The following is an 18,517-nucleotide window of genomic DNA, read 5'->3' as shown; positions in this document are numbered from 1 at the left end:
GGATTAAGATTTTTGATTCATATACTTATAATGTAAATCAGAAGTGTTTCGTGAGAACCTCTTGAGTTTTAAGAGAGATGAAAACGATGAAGGAGCAGTGGATGCGAGGAACGATGAAGGGGGCAATAAAGGAATATTAGTTTCACTGATAAAAGAATTTTATAATTTTAAAATACTGAAGAATTCAGAGAAATTCCCTACGACCGAAACAAAATATTAATTATTTAATCACTCTTATCCTGTATACTGTTATACAATAAGAGGACCCTTATTTCTAAAACCCAACTTATAAATCAACTAACTAATTTAACTAATCTAATCATTTTAATTAAATTAATACTAATCATTGTGGGGACATTTTAGCCATTTATAAAATACAAAGTTAAGGGATGGCTTGGTTTTACTTCATAATTACCAGATTTTGTCTTCTTAGATATACCCGAATTAGTTGGGGTATTAACCCAATCAAGCCAGGTTTTGAAATGTCCGCCGCTAAGTTTATATTTCATGTCTTTCCACATTCCAACTTTCCTTTGTCCGTTTTCCTTTCTTGTTTCGTCGTTCCCGGGAAATACCATAAATTATGCATCCATCGTTTGTTTTCCTCATCCGATTGTCAGAAAAGGACTCGGCCTTTATTGTATTTTCATTTTTAACTCCCAAAATAGCCATTAGTCATGATAGGATGCTCGTTTCCTGCCTGCTTCTCAAGTCAAAAACTACCACTTCTGAAGTCATTGTTTGACTTTGATCATTAAAAAACAAATAATAAAATATTAAGAAACGGTGAAGGGTGCAAACGTCAATTTAGAAGGCAATCTCTCTGATATTGTAGTCCTTTGAGTGTCTCTCGTTCGCACGACTACTCTCACTGTGTTTTTTTTTTGCTGTGAGAAAGAAACAGCAGAAAATGGAGAGAAAGAATGAAAAAAGCAGTTTGGATTCTCCACTGATATTACCAGTTAGAGAAGAAAACAAGGCAGAGATTATTATTGAAGAAGTTAAGAAACAATTATGGTTATCTGGACCTCTTATTACAGTTAATGTCTTGCAGTTCTGTATACAGTTGATTTCAATCATGTTTGTTGGTCATCTTGGTGAACTCTCACTATCTGGTGCTTCTATGGCTACTTCTTTTGCAACTGTTACTGGGTTCAGCTTATTGGTAAGTGTTTCATAATCATTCCTTCTTCTTCCAATACATATTTAAATTTGATTTTGTACCAAGATGCAAGTGATTGGAATCGGGGGATTCGAATCCCTGATCTCTTGGTACAAGCACCAAGTGTTAACTATTGTTGGTTTCTTAATTTAATTATACAGTGATGAAATGAAATCCTTTATTATTGCTATTGTTGTGGGTAACTAGATTATGTCGATTGTGGATGTTGATGTTTTAGAGTGTGTTATCACACGCGTGAGTGCATAACAACACAGTGAGCGTATGCATAACTTTTAAGCCGCCGGATTTCGCGTCCATGTATGTGCATCCCTTTAATAGTAAATCTGGCAGCATAAAGGTGTGTGCTCATTATGCACTCATGCACATGATAATCCAACTTTGAAATTAGTGGTAGAGGTTTATAGCTGGTTTGCTCTATTAGTGTGTCTGCCTCCATCCACTTGGAGGTCAAGACAATAGTTGGGTTGTAGAATGTGATGCATATTGAACTTGTCTGATTCAAGTTTTGGAAGGACTTGACCATGTGTGGTTGTTGGTGGACTTGACTACCTTTGCTATATTTGGCTAACACTGGCCGTATTCTGGTAGTCGTTGTTTTGTGCCGCGTGCCTTGGTGATGGAATATGTAACACTGGAGAAAGATGTTATATCTCTTGCTTTGCTTAGACAAGGGTAAATCTTTGTTACAGTTGATTTTGATCCATGGGAAGACCTGAATGTGGTTCCGCGATTTTTTTATCATTCAGAAGTGAACCCTCTTTTGATGTCAGATAAATAACATTTTTATTGTTCATATCTAATTATGGATATTTTTCACTCTCTTCGACTAGATGGGGATGGGAAGTGCATTAGATACTCTGTGTGGCCAATCTTACGGAGCAAAACAATATCATATGTTAGGCATACATATGCAAAGGGGCATGTTTGTTCTTTTACTTGTTAGTGTTCCGCTTTCTTTCATTTGGGCTAACACAGGCCGTATTCTCATAGCTGTGGGACAAGATCCTGAAATATCAGCTGAAGCCGGAGTTTACGCTCGTTACATGATTCCTTCCCTGTTCGCGTATGGACTTCTTCAATGTCATATCAGGTTTCTACAAACCCAAAACATAGTCATTCCAATGATGATAAGTTCTGCAGTGACGGCCTTACTGCACTTCGTTGTATGTTGGGTTCTGGTTTTCAAAGTTGGCCTAGGAAATAGAGGTGCTGCAATGGCGAATTCTGTCTCTTATTGGGTTAATCTGATACTTCTAGTACTTTATGTTAAGTACTCGGGTAAATGCAAAAGGACTTGGACTGGTTTCTCAAAAGAAGCATTCCGTGACATTCTTAACTTTATAAGACTCGCAATTCCTTCGGCCATTATGGTCTGGTAATTCCTGCTTTCTGAATGACTTATTATTGTTGATCACTTTATGTTGCAATTAAACATTTTCAAAGAACTGTTATCTTAGTCGACTCACTCACTACATACTGCAAATAGAGCATGCCAGACATTAGAGTTAGCAATCCATGAGAACTTGAGGATATTTTAGTCGAGGATCATATGGAGATTTCACTTCTAATTTTTAAGATATTCCATAAAATTGTGAGGCTTCTGTGGTTAAACTAGACTGTATAATATCTTGCTCATATCGTAGCTTAAGAAAATGTCACCCATGTTTCTCTCTTCACGAGTGTCAGTAGGTTGCAATGCCAAAATTTCATCTTCTCAACATTTCTCGATTCCTTTTTGGTTGGGTTTCTTGGTGTAATTTACTAGTTAAATTATCTGGATCATGAATTATACTTCACTGCTTTAGAAATTGTCTAACTTCATCAATTGGAACAGCTTAGAAATGTGGTCTTTTGAGCTGATGGTTCTGCTGTCGGGTTTGCTTCCTAACCCAAAGCTAGAAACTTCGGTCCTATCGATCTGGTAATCTCCTTGCCAATACTTGCTCTATTTTTCTTTTGAGTTTCATGACTGTCTTAATAAATATTTTTGAACTGCAAACAACAACTCTGTATTTATGTACTTCTACTCTACATGGAGAAAAAGAAAATTCAAACTGTGTTTGCTAAATTCTTCGTATTTTTTCAGTCTTAACACATGTGCATTAGTCTGGATGATCCCAAATGGACTTGGTGGGGCTGTAAGGTCAGTTGCGCTTAATGAATTAGTTTTTCTACATTATCTATGATTATGCTAAGTTGCCTTTTTAGCTTTATTACATCACGTTGTATTGTCAGGTACCCTGTATGAGGGTCCTCTATTGTCGTTGTAAAACAAACAATCAAAAGAAATGATATGCTAGGCTGTCGTATAAAGCTCTTACAGTAAAAACCTTTCTGAAATCCACAGCACAAGAGTTTCGAATGAGCTAGGAGCAGGTCATCCTCAAGCTGCACGTTTAGCAGTGCAAGTTGTGTTTGTTCTGGCAGTCACGGAGGGAATTCTTATAGGCACAATCATGATTTTGGGACGCTATATTTGGGGCAATGCTTATAGCAATGAAAAAGAGGTGGTGAATTACGTAGCATTCATGATGCCAATACTGGCTGTCTCCAACTTTTTTGATGGACTTCAAGCCGTTCTTTCAGGTTCATTTTGAGATTAATGTAGTGATAAACAGTAAATTATGTGTCAGTTCCGGACTTGAAATAGTTGACGAATCGTTCTTTCAGGTACGGCTAGAGGATGTGGTTGGCAAAAGATTGGGGCCTTAGTCAATCTGGGATCTTATTACCTTGTTGGAATTCCTTCTGCGGTTGTATTGGCTTTTGTTCTCCATGTTGGAGGAAAGGTTAGATCATTTTCTCTATTGCACTCAGTCAAATTCGGAAAGATTACTAAATACTGATCCCGGTGCTTTCTTGATGCGAAATCGGCAAGTAGGGACTTTGGGTTGGGATAATATGCGCACTTCTCGTTCAAGTTTTTTCGCTTCTTATCATCACTATACGCACCAATTGGGAACAAGAAGTAAAACATTTTTCACCCTCCTTATTTCACAATTTCTTGGTTTTTGTTGGTTATATGAATCTAACCGACTCCTTGTCACATTTTCTGCAACTTGGCATATTCAGGCGAAACGGGCGTCAGAAAGAGTCTTTGATGCTGCAATTCCTGTGATTATGGTGTCATAAAGCACTGGAAAATTTCCGCAGTTCTTTGTGTAACAATTTCCTCGGTGAAAATCACATGAATAATCTAGTACTAGTTGATATTAAATCTCATCCTAGAATTAGAAACACAAAAAAAATATAATTTTGAAGAAATGATGCCTGCAACTGCAAGCTTGAGAAAATGGTTGCTTCTTTGACCAGATTTATCAATTTTTCTCTGAATGCGACAACGACATAAGGATTGATGATGCAGGGCGGAAGCGTTGAATAGTATTAAATCCAAAACAACATATTTCCGAGATACAACTCTCAAGGAAAATACTACTTTTCAATTAATCAAAATCTTCTCCTCTAATATCTAAACATGGAACTCTTTATATAGATAACTCCTTATCAATTAATAACCAAATATTTTATTTAATTATTAAAAGTACTTACTACCTTATCTAATGGTTATTTTCTAAACTAATAAAATACTAAAATAAATACTATTAGATACATCTAAAAGTTACCTAAATAATAAAAGAGAAAATATCTTAATTAATTAAATATTATTTGTTAAATAATAATAATAAATCAAAGAAAAATAACAATAAACGAGTATATTCACTTTCTCTAAATACTCCACCATTCTCCCCTTCTCAAAAAAAAATTCGCCCTCGAATTTTGCCAGTATTTGTTGTTGGGTAAATAATTCTTCGATGAAAATTCTTATAATCCTTCAACTTAAATAATATTGACATAATTACTATTGAACCGGAAAATACCTGCGCATCGAAATAGTGAAGTTGATGTCGTTGATCCACCTGATTACATACTGCTTCAAGAGAATATGGACCAACATAACAAGAATATAACATGATCTCATCATCAGGGTAATCATCATAGTGAAGTTGATGTCGTTTACGTGAGAGTCTCAGTCCGTGTGCCGTCCCAGCTTTGCTTATACCAAAGAAAGATGGATCGTGGCGAATGTGTGTTGATAGCCGTGCTATCAATAAAATTACAGTCCGCTATAGATTTCCCATTCCCCGTCTTGACGATTTATTGGATCAAATTGGAGCTGCGAAACTTTTCTCTAAACTGGATCTTCGCAGTGGTTATCATCAGATACGAATCCGTCCTGGAGATGAATGGAAGACTGCTTTTAAGACTCGAGAGGGAATTTTTGAATGGCTTGTCATGCCCTTTGGCTTGTCCAATGCACCAAGCACCTTCATGCGCGTTATGAATCAATCTCTTCGGCCCTTCATAGGTAAGTTTGTAGTCGTTTATTTTGATGATATTCTCATATTTAGTAATTCCTTAACAGAACATCTTGCACACTTGAGAGACGTACTTCTTGTTCTCCTTCGAGATCAACTATTTGCCACACTAAAGAAGTGTGAGTTCAGCTCTCCTGAGGTTCACTTCCTTGGATACATCGTCTCATCAGAAGGGCTAGCCGTCGACCCAGGCAAAGTAGAAGCAATCAAATCTTGGCCTACTCCTACTACTCTATGTGAAACTCGAAGTTTTCATGGTCTAGCATCTTTTTATCGAAGATTTGTGCCGCAATTTAGTAGTTTGATGGCACCTATCACTGATTGTATTCGTCATGATAGTGTCTTCACTTGGACTATCGAAGCAACTACAACTTTTGAGATCATTAAAACAAAATTGTTATCAGCACCTATACTAGCTCTTCCAGATTTTACTCAAGTTTTTGAGCTACATAGTGATGCTTCTAAGTTGGGCATTGGTGATGTCTTGAGCCAACGCAACAGGCCTATCGCCTTCTTCAGTGAAAAGCTGGCTGGAGCTCGTCTACGTTACAGTACTTACGATGTGGAATTTTATGCAGTGGTTCAAGCAATCAAGCACTGGAGACATTATCTTTTCCATAAAGAATTTGTTCTCTACATAGATCATGATGCTTTAAAACACTTGAATAGTCAAGATAAAGTCTCAGCTCGTCATGCATCATGGATATCTTACTTGCAACAATTTACGTTTGTTATCAAACACACGTCAGGTGTTTCCAATCGAGTTGCTGATGCCTTGAGTCGTCGCCATTCTTTGCTGAGTGTTCTTCATGTCTCAGTTCCGGGATTTTCCACCTTTGCTGATTTGTATGAGTCTGATGATTTCTTTAGTCGAGTTCTTCTTGACGTTCAGAATGGTCTTTCTCGAGATTTCACTATGCATGATGGCTTTCTTTTTAGAGACAGTCGTCTTTGCATTCCAGACTGCAGCCTCCGTCTTAAACTTGTTGCTGAAACACATAATGAAGGTCACATTGGTCGCGACCGGACGTTGCATTTACTTTCTCAGTCTTATTTTTGGCTTGCATTAAGACGTGATGTTGAGCGTTTTGTCGAACGTTGTACAGTGTGTCAGACATCAAAAGGTCATGCCACAAATGCCGGTCTCTACCTTCCTCTCCCTATTCCAACACAACCATGGACAGACATCAGTATGGATTTTGTGATGGGTCTTCCTCGCACACAAAAGGGTTTCGATTCAATCTTTGCCATTGTTGATCGTTTCTCCAAGATGGTACACTTCATTCCATGTAAAAAGACAACAGATGCAGTCCAAGTCGCAACACTTTTCTTTCGAGAGGTTTACAGACTCCATGGATTGCCAACTTCCATCGTTTCTGATCGGGATTCTCGGTTCTTAGGTCATTTTTGGAGGTCTTTATGGAAATTACTAGGAACCATCCTTGACATGAGCTCCGCTTATCATCCTCAAACGGACGGTCAAACAAAAGTGACCAATAGATCTTTGGGGAATTTGCTTCGCTGTCTTGTGGGTGATTCTATTAGAACTTGGGATTCAAAACTTCCTCAAGCAGAGTTTGCTCATAATCATTCACTAAATAGAAGTTCGGGGTTCAGTCCATTTCAGGTCGTTTATGGTCTTCTCCCTCGTGGTCCTTTGGATTTATCTACTCTTCCAGACCGTACACGTCTTCATGGTGTAGCTGATGATTTTATTGACAACATTCATAAGGTTCATACGCAGGTTATTGCCAATCTCGAATCATCCTCCTCAAAGTACAAAGATGCGTCTGATTCTCGTCGCCGTCGTGTTCTCTTCGAGGTAGGTGATCAAGTTTGGGTATTTCTCACTAAAGATCGAATGCCGACTCATGCTTATAATAAACTCAAGGCAAAGAAAATAGGTCCTCTCACGGTCGTGGAACGAATTAATGACAATGCTTATCGCCTACAACTTCCAGCAAACATCAACACTTCGGATGTCTTCAATGTTCGTTATTTATCACGTTTTGTTCCACCAGACCCAGTTCCAGATTCGTGGTCGAATCCTTCTACCCCGGCGGGACCTGATGCAGCATCTTGATACCTTTCCTAATTTTGGCCTTTTTTTTAGATTTACTTTTCTTTTATGATTTCCTTTTTTAGATGCTCGATTTTTAGGAAAGTTAGGTTATTATAAATAAGGGATTGTAAGATAGTTTTTCACATTCAGTTTTTAAGAGATATTAAACTAGAGTTTTTCTCTAAAGCCTTGCATTGATTTGATTCTGTCATCAATTCGAGAGCCTTGCATCGAATCTGATTCAATTCTTCGATTCAAGAAGTCAGGTCTTTGGAAATTTTAACCTAAATTTCTAGATTGAGCTGAGTTACCGTTGATACGCTGCGCCAATTGACCAGACCACTAAGCTCAGCCTCGTATACTACTTCGCTTGAAATACGTACACCCACTTTTTAACTTTTGTTTCTTTCTACTAAAGATGGTAAATATGACATTTCCGTAGCATCCAACCACTAAAGGCGAATGTCTGTGCGAAAAATTCATCGATGCTAATGGGGGATGCTAGTTTGTTTGGGGGTGTACCAATCCCTTAACGAAAGGATGTTTTCTCTTATATGGGATTTGGTATCCTCCCAGATAAATTGGTATCCCCATTATCAGCGTTGAGTTTGGTGAACATTTAACAAAGACCAAGTGTGTGGTGGTGGGGTAGGTGTAAAAATTACTAGTAATATGTTACTACTGCTGCTTTATGCTGTTTTCTACAGCTCAAAACTTCTTCCTTTTTATAGTAATATGACTTCTTAGTGCCTCTAGGCCCTCTAGTCTCTACCATACTTGACTGACACTCTCTCACTCTTGGTGCTGTGCTGTGCAGTGCTGCTTCTTCACCTTCCTCTTCCTTTCCTTTCCATTCAGATTTCTGCCCTCTGTAAGTATCTCTCCTTCTCTAACTCTCTATATTCAGTTTTTCTTTTTTTAATTTGAAAGGGTTTTAGAGTTTATACTTTTTGTAGCCATAGAGACTAATGAAACCTTAAGGAGTTGAGGGTTTGAGAAATCTGTTTTATGTTGTGTGTGAATCTTTACTCACAGTGTTGTGAACTAAACTAGGGCACTCTAGTCTTCTCTTCTATGAAAAGCCATTAATGGGTTCCATGTTTTTTTTTGATCAGAGAGTTCCATGTTGTAAGAGACCCATTTCATTGTTTTGACTCATTTCTAGAGAGACCCTTTTTCATGATAAGGTTTCATTTGTATTGTGTTTGCAGATACCCATATTATACACGTAATGGATTTAGTTGTCAAGTATTATGAGTCTGAGATAAGAAAGAAATCTGAAGAAATTGATTATTGGAAGAGGAAATCTTTTGTGTTACAAAGTCAATGTGGGGTTCAGGAAGAAGAATTGGATGCTTATAAAGCTACATTTGATGCATTACGTAGCGAACTTCAGGAGAAGAAATTGGATTACTACCTTGTTGAGAGTAAGTTGAAGGACTTGACAAATGGAATTTCTACAACTCAGGATGATGAGCTCAAGTACAAGACGATGTGTGACAAATTGAACCAACAGATTGAAGAGTTGAAGAGAATATGTAAGGAATCGGTTTCTGAAGCAGAATTGAAGCTGAAATGTGAAGTTGATTTGGAGAGACGATTAAAAGATTGTAAAGCTCAGTATAGTGAGATGTACGAGGAGTTAAAGAGGTACAAGGTGACGTGCGACCAATTGAATGAACAGAATGAGGAGTTCAAGAGAAGGTATAAGGAGTTGGTGAGACAAGCAGAATCGAGGCTGGAGAAACAATTGAATGAACAGAAGGAGGAGTTCGAAAGGAGGAGTAAGGAGTTGGCAGCACAAGCAGAATAGCGTCTGGAGAAACAATTGAATGAACAGAAGGAGGAGTTCGAGAGAAGAAGGAAGGAGTTGGTAACACAAGCAGAATTGAGGCTGGAGCAACAAGTTGGTCTGGAGAAACAGTTGAATGAACAGAAGGAGGAGTTCGAGAGGAGGTGTAAGGAGCTGGCAGCACAAGCAAAATCAAGTTTGGAGAAACAAGTTGATTTGGAGAAGCAGTTGAATGTTAATAAAGCTAAGTATTGTGAGATGTATGTGAGGTTTAAGGAGGGGAAAGAAAGAGTGGTTGCTCTTGAAAACGACCTCAAGGAGTATATGTGGTGAGCTGAATGAACAGGTTGAGAGCTCAGAAGATAAAGTAAGAGCTACAAGTAGTGAGGCGGGAAAATGTATTGATAAGCTCACTAAGGAGATTGTGAATTTGGGGGATGAAAAAAGAAAGGTGGAGGATGAAAGTGAAGTTTTAAAGACCAAGATTAGGGAATTGGAGAGTAAAACAGCCTTATATCTGAAAGAATTAGACGATTATAAAGTTAAGTGTCATGGTTTGTCGGTGGAGCTGAAGGATAAGGAATTGGAGTTTGTTGAGTATCAAAGTAAATTAAAAAACTTAGCACTGACTTCAAATGCTTTTGTGGATGAACTTGAAGGCTACAAAATGGCAATGAATGGGCTGAAAGAGCAAATTATGGGTCTAGCTGAAGATCGAAAAGTTTTCTCCGAAAGAGAAAAGGAAGCAGAAGAAAGAATTTCTTCCTTGCAAGAAGTAATTAAGAGTTTGGTAGAAGAGAAATGTAATCAGCTAAGTAAGGAGACCAAATCATATTCCTCTCCTCAAATAGACAGAGATAAGCATGTCTCAGGTATGAATGTTATACCTCTCTCTTGATATATTTCTAAATCAGTTGTGTTAACAAATATTTCACCTTTTGTCCCTAGTTATTCTTTGTGCTCATGTGAACCTTAGGTGGACAACTAACGTTCTCGTATCAGTCATATAGTCTTCTCTATCACTGCCGGTTAATTCATACTCCGTTTATGGAATATGCTATGGGTTTCATGCTGTTGTCTGTTAATCACAATAATTCAAGTGAATGCAAACACCAAGTTACTTTGAATTTTGTGTGTCTAAACTTGTATGTAAATGGATAATGGCTCGTTATATATAACAATCTCAAACCATAATGGCTTGTATGACAATGTAGATGCTTTGTGTCTATGGGTCTACATTTTTTCATAGGTGATACATTCTAGTTGATCAACGGCTGGCTGTCCCAAGTCTAATATACTGACATCGTGGAATATCCCTAGCTTCAACATCGAAGAACAGTTGCTTTCCTATATTGAGGACTAACTTTTTTTCTTGAGACTTGGGTTGCTACTGTTTCATTCTGTACATCAAGTGTAGTTATGCCTGCAGTTGCTTGCAATAGACCAGATACTAAAATATCTGTTTATGATGTCTATCATCTTCCATTTATTTGGGCCTTGCAACCTCATACCTTGTATGTGTCTGACGCTTCTTTTACTGGCCTACAGGCGGAAGTTTAGTTCTAGGATTACTCTTGCAAGAGCCATACCTCATAGTAAAAATCCGTTTCCGCTAGAAATGAATCCATTAGGATCCCTTGTATGCCATAGCTCTTAATAACATGATGTTTTTTTTAATAATTCGGTGTTAAAGTATGGTTTATCTGACCGTTTGGTTTCCTCTGCTAATATTGCAAACTATAGCAGACTACAATGAATTGAATACCCATGTCGACAAGTTACTTGCATGTCTTATTAGTCCTTAAACATCTTCATTTTACTGTTTTTTGGCAGGCCCTATCTCTACTACAAAACGATCAGAGCCTTTAGCAAATTTGAACGGAGTCAAGGGAAATGCTGCATCTCTAATTAAGATGGAATTCGCAAATACAGCAAATGAGAAGATAGTTCTTGAGATGGAAGAAAGAGAGACAGCTGCTTGCATGCAAGATAATATGAAACCAGCAGGTATTGTTCAGATGTGTAGCAGTGAGAATGACAAGGAAATTAAGCCAAAGCTGAATGTTTCAACTTCCAAAAGACCATTTCTCGATCAGAAAGGTGAGGAATGTGGCATCAATTTCCAAGCAGTTGATATCCCGTTATCTTCAGCACCAAAAAGAGAGAGGCTTCTGGACACAGTAACTATTGATAGCGATGAACGTAAGATGAAGAAACTTAAAGAAGGTACAGTAAGTCCTACACCTAATATCACTCCCATGAATATATGTGCAGGAGATATTGCTCTCTCTTCCAAGTGTCAAAATGCTGAAGAATACATAGCCAAGTTACAGCGAAATTTGGCTTCACAAAAAATGTGTGCAGAAAAGAAAAGCCTGGCAGATGGAACATCAAAAGTAGAAAATACATTTCCAGATTGTTTGGAATGGCTGGTAGTAGGTCATCACAAGTAAAGGTAGGCAGCTTAACTACCGAGAACGATGGTGACAAAGTGACAGAAGAAGCTAATTCTGATAGCCGCGGAGATAGTAATACTGAAGATGCAGCGGATGTTGACTAACTAAAGCTTTATATGTGAGAAAATGCAGTAGATTTCTATTAGAAAATTGTAAATGCTAACCGGAAAAAACAAACAGATTAGCACCTAAAGTTACTATTGCTAAGAGGCTTAGCAGGTTTCTGAAAGAATTTAATGTGGATCTTTTGTGAACCCTGAACTCTTAACTAATTGTAGTAGTTTTTCTTTCCATTGCTCTACCAAAGTTGGGAAATACTGGTAATTTAGTTTCTCCCAGTGATCCATCATTTTGTTCTAGTGTTTTCCATCTAAGGCCTGAAAAATTTACTGTTGTACTGCAATCTGAAAATTTATAAACTAGAAAACTAATTAAGATAAAGAATAATCAATTGTCTCCTCCATGAATACAACAATAAAGAATCATAGGTTACAAAAAATTTAAGTTAGTTGAAGATTAATTACGGCAGCAGCACTGTTCTAACATAGAAGGAATTCTGGCCCAGGGGTTGTTAAGTTCATCATCATCTCCATATAGCTGCTGCTGCAATTCAACCTCTGGTGCTCCAACTCTATCATATCAGAGAATGGCTGATCACGAACCATGTCATCAGAGAAAGGATCAAGACTAATCAAGGGCTGGGATTCTTCTTGATTAAAAAAATCAGAAGAAGAACATCCATAATCATACAAGTTCTTAGATGATCTTATTGCCGACGACTCGTAATTAGATTCAAGAACCCCATTCTTCATCTCATCATGTTGGGATTCTAGTTGATTAGAGAAATCAGAAGACGAACATCCGTAATCATTCAAGTTCTCATAAGATCTTACTGCCAACGAGTTAGAAGGAGATTCAAGAACCCCAAACTCATCACCTTGATGGCAATACGGCGATGCTGATGAAACCCCTGATTCCAAATGATTTTCCCTATCTGAAATCCTAAGTGATAGAGACTCCAAATCTCTCTCAACGTCTGAAATAGATTCAAGAGTGCATAAAGGATCAAATTTAGGGTTACCATTACCAGAACAGAAATTTTGATTCTTGACTTTCTCTGCTTCTTTCATCTTCATTTTATTAAGTTGCATCACGATCTGGTTAAATTCATTAGGGTTGTCTGCAGGTAATGATTTAACCCCATGGATGAATTCAGAATGAAGAACTCCAACAGCCTTAACATCACATAGTTTTCTCAGTTGATTAAATTTCTTTTCAAATCCTCCGACTCTGTTCTTGAAAATCTTTCCTTTAGTCTTCTTAATGGAAGATGATGAAAATGATTTCCCCCTTTGAGTAAAATTGATACCCATAGTTTATGAAAAAGAACAGTGGTGTCGCAGGTGAGTCTTCAGTCGCAGTGATGCAATGAGGTGATTAGCAAGTAATGAATTTATAGCTTTAATCTATTACTTGGATCTCAAGTTGTTTCTAATCTATTACTGTACTTAGTTAAGGGGTACTCATGACCTCTATCAAACTAGTCGATATAACCCTGAGTTACAATAGCCGACCGTTTTTTTTGAAACCGGAAGGATGAATTAATTAAGAATGAGCTGCTACAAAGTTTGCTTCTTCCTGCACATTGGCAGTTATCACTTGCGGAGGTTCTAACAACCAGTCAACCATAGCTACTTAGACGCTCTACTCTAGCTAGTTTGGAAAAAGTATCTGCTATCTTATTTTTCTCTTTAGGCACGTAAACACAGTGCTGAGAGTTAAACCTTCTAAAAAGAAATCGCCGCTCAATGTTGAAGATGTTATTATTGGTTGCATCCGCCACTATCTTACAGTCCATCTCGAAAACTACTTGTTGCATATCCTTTTCCTTTGCCTAATTTGTTGCTTCCCATAACACTTTATTTTCAGCATGCTCCGGATTTGACAACCTCATTAGATAGATGCATTTTGAGCCCCTGTGTGTGCCTGCAAAATCGCGAATTATTAGACCAATTCCACCTGATTTATTAGCATGCAAATAAGATCCATCAATATTAATTTTAAAGAATCCTCTTTGAGAAGACCAATGAAGATTTTCTCTTGGCTGCACAGAAGGTGCCCTGTTTAAAGCTTGTGGCATTGCTTCATATTCAGCAATCTCTTTTTTGCATTTCTGGATCACTATTTCTGGAGAAGTATGTGAATTATTGAAAGCCTTGTCACATCTAGCAGTCCATATGCACCAAGCAATAATGGATATCTTACAAATTAACTTCTCGTTAACCTGATGAGCAATGAGTTTGTCATACCAATCACACAACCAATTCTTCAAGGAGCTGATATTATCTATTTGAATACCCAGGACTGCAAACCAAATTAATTTAGAGAATGAACAACCCAGAATACTATAAGCAGGTGTTTCCAAAACTTGAGCACAGAAAGGACAAGAAAAGTCTTCATTCTGAATGGCATTTTGGAGTTTATCTCTTGTAGGAAGTATGTCCTTAACACATTTCCAATTGAACTGTTTTATTCTTGGCAGAATCTTCAGTTTCCAGAGCTTCTTGAATGTTCCCTGCATTCTTTGGCCTAATGTTTCATTAGCAATCTTTTCCTCAACCATTTTCCTGTAAGTCAATTTAATTGTGAAACTTTCATTTTTCTCGAGCAACCAAACCAATCTGTCTTTGATGTTATGATGAATAGAGACCTTCTGTATGAGACTGGCAGTAGAATCTTCAAAAATATAGTAAATTAGACTGATGTTTCATCCTCCTGTAACAGAATCAAAAATTTGATAAACAAAGGAATAATCATGAGTATTTGTTGCTCCAATTCTTGGTATTGGGGGAGTGTCCAATTCTTCAATCCATCTGTCTTTCCAGATCATAATTTTATGACCATAACCAACAGACCAACAATTGAATCTTTTTATAAATGAAGCTCAAAACTAATGCTTCTCCAAGACCATGTGAGTTAGAGTTATTCCGAGTGTTAAATATCTGACCCTCCGGGAAATATTTTTCCTTCAGTGATTGTGCACATATAGAAGTATCATCTTCACATAATTTCCAAGTTGATTTAGCCAGTAATGCTCTGTTGAACACTTCAAGATCTCTAAAACCTAGACCACCCTCATCTTTAGGCTTATTGACATGTCTGAAAGCAATGTAATGCTTGCCTTTGTTATTATTATTTTATTTATTTTTTTGATCGGTAAAAAGAATTATATTTCCACTAGAAAAAAAAAGTACACGGCAAATTAGAGAGAGACCAAGCTCCCCCACCCCCACAAACAATGAACAACTTACAAAGTAAGCCCCAAACAAACTAGACAAACAGACCTACGAAAAACTACTCAAGCCACAGACAAGAGCCCCCAACAGAAAAAAATAAAACAAGACCCCTAGGGAGGTTCAAAGAAAATGTTCTCCCAATTAACAACAACATCTTCAGGATGAATGCTTTCGAAACCAGATTTCGAAGAATCCAAATAGAAAGTTTAAATTTTGATATCAGAAATAAGAGAAGACCACTGCCGAGCTTTGCCGTTAAACGTCCTATTATTCCTTTCGAGCCAAATATTCCATATTATGCTAGTAGGCAGCCTCTTCCATATCTCCTTACCCAGAACCGATAAACCACTAGAATTCCAACTAGAAATGATACCCAAGACTGAAGAAGGAGCGTCATTTAGTTTTCTTGTGCAATTCCTGAAATAGTACCAAATGCTGATAGCAAATTCACAGTGGATAAACAGATGGTCGTTGCTCTCAGGATGAGTTCCGCAGAAGATGCATCGATTAGAAATAGGCGAGCCATTAGTGGAGATAATGGCGGAGCCCCTTTTTTGTAAGTTCACTAGAGTAGGCAGTCTATCTAGGACTGCCTGCCAAAGGAAGAAGGCGTGTTTTAATGGCCAATTTATTGACCAGATCTTTTTTCTTGGAAAGGACTCACTAACCGCCGCCAAACCAACCTCCTTAGCATATGCTGACTGAACTGAGTATACTCCATTCTTATTACCTACCCAAATCATTTCATCATCCTCATCCGGAGATACCTGAATAGTGTCCAGCAGCGGAAAAATCGTTCGCAACTGCTGAATTTCACAATCATATAATCTCCTTCGACTATTCAGGCCAAGATTCCAATTAGTACCGGCTTCATCAGAACTCAAAGCATCCATAATGGAGATATCCTTAGTAGTCGAAATGTTATACAACGTCGGACATAAAGAAGCCAAAATCCCTTCACTGCACCATTTATCCTCCCAAAGCCTAACAGTGTCTCCTCTACCAATCTTAAATTGGATAGAGCCAAAGAAGGTGTCAGCAACTGAATTGATATGCCTCCAAATTCTCACCCCATATGGATCCTTGCAATCCTTAGTTCTCCAAACAGTGCGATTATCCCCATATTTCTCTCTAACGATTTTGGCCCAAAGAGCATTCTTCTCTTTACCCAATCGCCACCACCACTTCATAAGCAAAGCCTTAGTAAACGGTTTTAATCTTCTAATGCCTAACCCACCCCTGGAGATAGGTTTAAAAATAGATTTATATCCCACCCAGTGATGTTTTTTCCTCCCAGAAGCATCGTCCCAAAGAAAGTTACGAATAGTTTTCTCAATTTCCTTAATAACACTTTGAGGAGCAAGAAATAATGATAATTGATAGACTGGTAAACTAAGAAGAACACTTTTGATTATAGTAAGTTGACCTCCCTTAGACAAGGGACCACGTTTCCAAGTGGGAAGTATTGCTTTGCAGGCTTCGATAACCTTATCCCATATGCCCCTGCCCCTAGACTTAGCCCCTAGGGGAAGACCTAAATAAGAGGAAGGAAAGGAACCACTCGTACATCCCATGATATCAGTTAGCTCCTCCACATTGGGAACCTCTCCCACTGGAAAGATTATTAGTCTTTGCGAAGTTCGTGCAAAGACCCGTAGCCATTTCGTATGTCAATAACAAATATTTAAGATATCTAAATTGGGTTATATCTGCATCTAAGAACACCAAAGTGTCATCTGCAAATTGCAAATGACTAACTTTGATGCCATTAGAAGTAACTTGAAACTCCCCCAACCAACCTTTCAAGGTAGCCTTCTCAAACATAAATGAAAGAATTTCAGAAACCAATAAAAGGAGGAAAGGCGAGAGGGGATCTCCCTGCCGAATCCCCTTATCATTAACAAACTTACCACAAACTGTGCCATTGACAAGAATCGAGAAGGGGACTCTACTCACACAACCTTGAATCCAAGTTCTCCACAAGCTCCCAAACCCCATAGCAATAAGCACCTCGTCGATACAGCTCCACCTGACATTGTCGAAGGCCTTCTCTAAGTCGATCTTGCAGATAACTCCAGGGTTCATAGATTTCAATATAGAATCAAGACACTCATTGGCCACCAAAATACTATCCAAAATTTTCTTTCCTTTTACAAATGCAGTCTGATTTGGAGAAGTTAACTTAGGAAGGAGAGGCTTTAGTCTTTCAGCCGAGACTTTAGATATAGCTTTATATATGCAGCTAGTAAGACTGATAGGGCGCAGGTCCTTTACCTCCTCCACAATCTCCTTTTTTGGAATGAGAGAAATAAATGTCGCTTTGAGCCTCCAGTCCAGAAATCCATTTCTTTCAAAATGTTTAACCACCCTCATGACATCTAGCTTCATAAAATCCCAACATTTAATCGAGACGGAAATTTGAAGACCATCAGGACCAGGGGCTTTATCCTGGACCAACAACTTTAAAGCAGACAACACTTCCTCTTCCATAATAGGTCTTTCAATATTAGAAGCTTCCTCGGGAGAAATTTTCCTTAACGGCATACTAGACACTCCAAAACCCAGATGAGAGTCCACTTTAAATCTGGCCTCAAAGTGCTCGACAATCTCATTATTAATGAGTTGTTTATCTTCCACCAACACCCCATTATTTCTTAAAGAAGAAACTGAATTCCTCCGCCTTCTGTTCTTAATAATTCTATGGAAATAATGGGTATTCCTCTCACCCTTAATTTGTTAATTGACCCGAGCCTTATGTTTGTAATGCAATTCCTGCATATCTGCCAACTTCTCAAAGTCTAACTTCAAATGATTGAGCTTAGCCACTTGAGAATTAGCTAACTGGCCATCCTCCTCCAAATGGTCCAAAGACTTGATAGCCAAAAGATTATTCTCGCATTTCCTGTCAATTTTACCAAAATTTTCTTTATTCCAAACTCTCAGCATAGATTTTAAAGATTGAAGTTTTTTAGCAAAAACGAAACCGGGAGTTCCATTAAACGAGAACGAGAGCCACCACTTCTTCATAAGATCTAAGAAGTCCTTTTCAAACCACCACATTGCTTCATATCTCCATGGAGGGGGACCCCAGTCCACAGTGTCACAAGAGAGCTTAATAGGCTTGTGGTCAGAGAACGGACGAGCTAAAGCGGTAACGACAACATTTTTAAAGTGATCCTCCCATGTGACGGAAATAATGAAACGATCAATCTTACTTTGATTAGCATTACCACTCTTCCAAGTATATTTAGCTCCGTTAATAGGAATATCAATGAGCTCCTCATCATTGACGAAATCCCTGAAGTCCTGCATCCCCTAGTGATGCTATTACAATTTTGTCTTTCCGACATGA

At 38.0% G+C, this 18,517-nt stretch overlaps 2 protein-coding genes across 2 annotated transcripts; both read left to right on the top strand.

The window, feature by feature from the left end:
• Nucleotides 1-841: 841 nt before the first annotated feature.
• Nucleotides 842-4,546, top strand: LOC113281172 (protein DETOXIFICATION 16-like). Its single transcript, XM_026529836.1, has 8 exons — nucleotides 842-1,165; nucleotides 2,014-2,558; nucleotides 3,018-3,104; nucleotides 3,270-3,326; nucleotides 3,531-3,769; nucleotides 3,854-3,972; nucleotides 4,065-4,151; nucleotides 4,256-4,546. The coding sequence occupies exons 1-8, from the start codon at nucleotides 911-913 to the stop codon at nucleotides 4,313-4,315; spliced, it is 1,449 nt and encodes a 482-aa protein (XP_026385621.1). The 5' UTR covers nucleotides 842-910; the 3' UTR covers nucleotides 4,316-4,546.
• Nucleotides 4,547-8,112: 3,566 nt separating this feature from the next.
• On the top strand, nucleotides 8,113-12,085 carry LOC113278862 (cilia- and flagella-associated protein 58-like). Its single transcript, XM_026527595.1, has 6 exons — nucleotides 8,113-8,125; nucleotides 8,439-8,492; nucleotides 8,833-9,338; nucleotides 9,462-9,609; nucleotides 9,683-10,285; nucleotides 11,247-12,085. Exons 1-6 carry the CDS (start codon nucleotides 8,113-8,115, stop codon nucleotides 11,864-11,866), a joined length of 1,944 nt encoding a protein of 647 aa, XP_026383380.1. The 3' UTR covers nucleotides 11,867-12,085.
• Nucleotides 12,086-18,517: the final 6,432 nt, after the last annotated feature.

This window comes from Papaver somniferum, chromosome 5 (genome assembly GCF_003573695.1).
Source record: "Papaver somniferum cultivar HN1 chromosome 5, ASM357369v1, whole genome shotgun sequence".
NCBI classification, from domain to species: domain Eukaryota; kingdom Viridiplantae; phylum Streptophyta; class Magnoliopsida; order Ranunculales; family Papaveraceae; genus Papaver; species Papaver somniferum.
Note: the sequence above shows the minus strand (reverse complement) of the source record. Positions and strands in the feature narration are given on the sequence as shown.

Excerpts from the sequence above, each read along its gene's own strand:
- LOC113281172 (XM_026529836.1), top strand. The coding sequence starts at position 911 with ATGGAGAGAAAGAATGAAAAAAGCAGTTTGGATTCTCCACTGATATTA. Across the intron at positions 1,166-2,013 it reads TTACTGGGTTCAGCTTATTG|ATGGGGATGGGAAGTGCATT; the intron begins GTAAGTGTTTCA and ends CTCTTCGACTAG. Across the intron at positions 3,973-4,064 it reads TTCTCCATGTTGGAGGAAAG|GGACTTTGGGTTGGGATAAT; the intron begins GTTAGATCATTT and ends ATCGGCAAGTAG.
- LOC113278862 (XM_026527595.1), top strand. Across the intron at positions 8,493-8,832 it reads CATTCAGATTTCTGCCCTCT|ATACCCATATTATACACGTA; the intron begins GTAAGTATCTCT and ends TTGTGTTTGCAG. Across the intron at positions 9,610-9,682 it reads GGCAGCACAAGCAAAATCAA|GTTTAAGGAGGGGAAAGAAA; the intron begins GTTTGGAGAAAC and ends GATGTATGTGAG.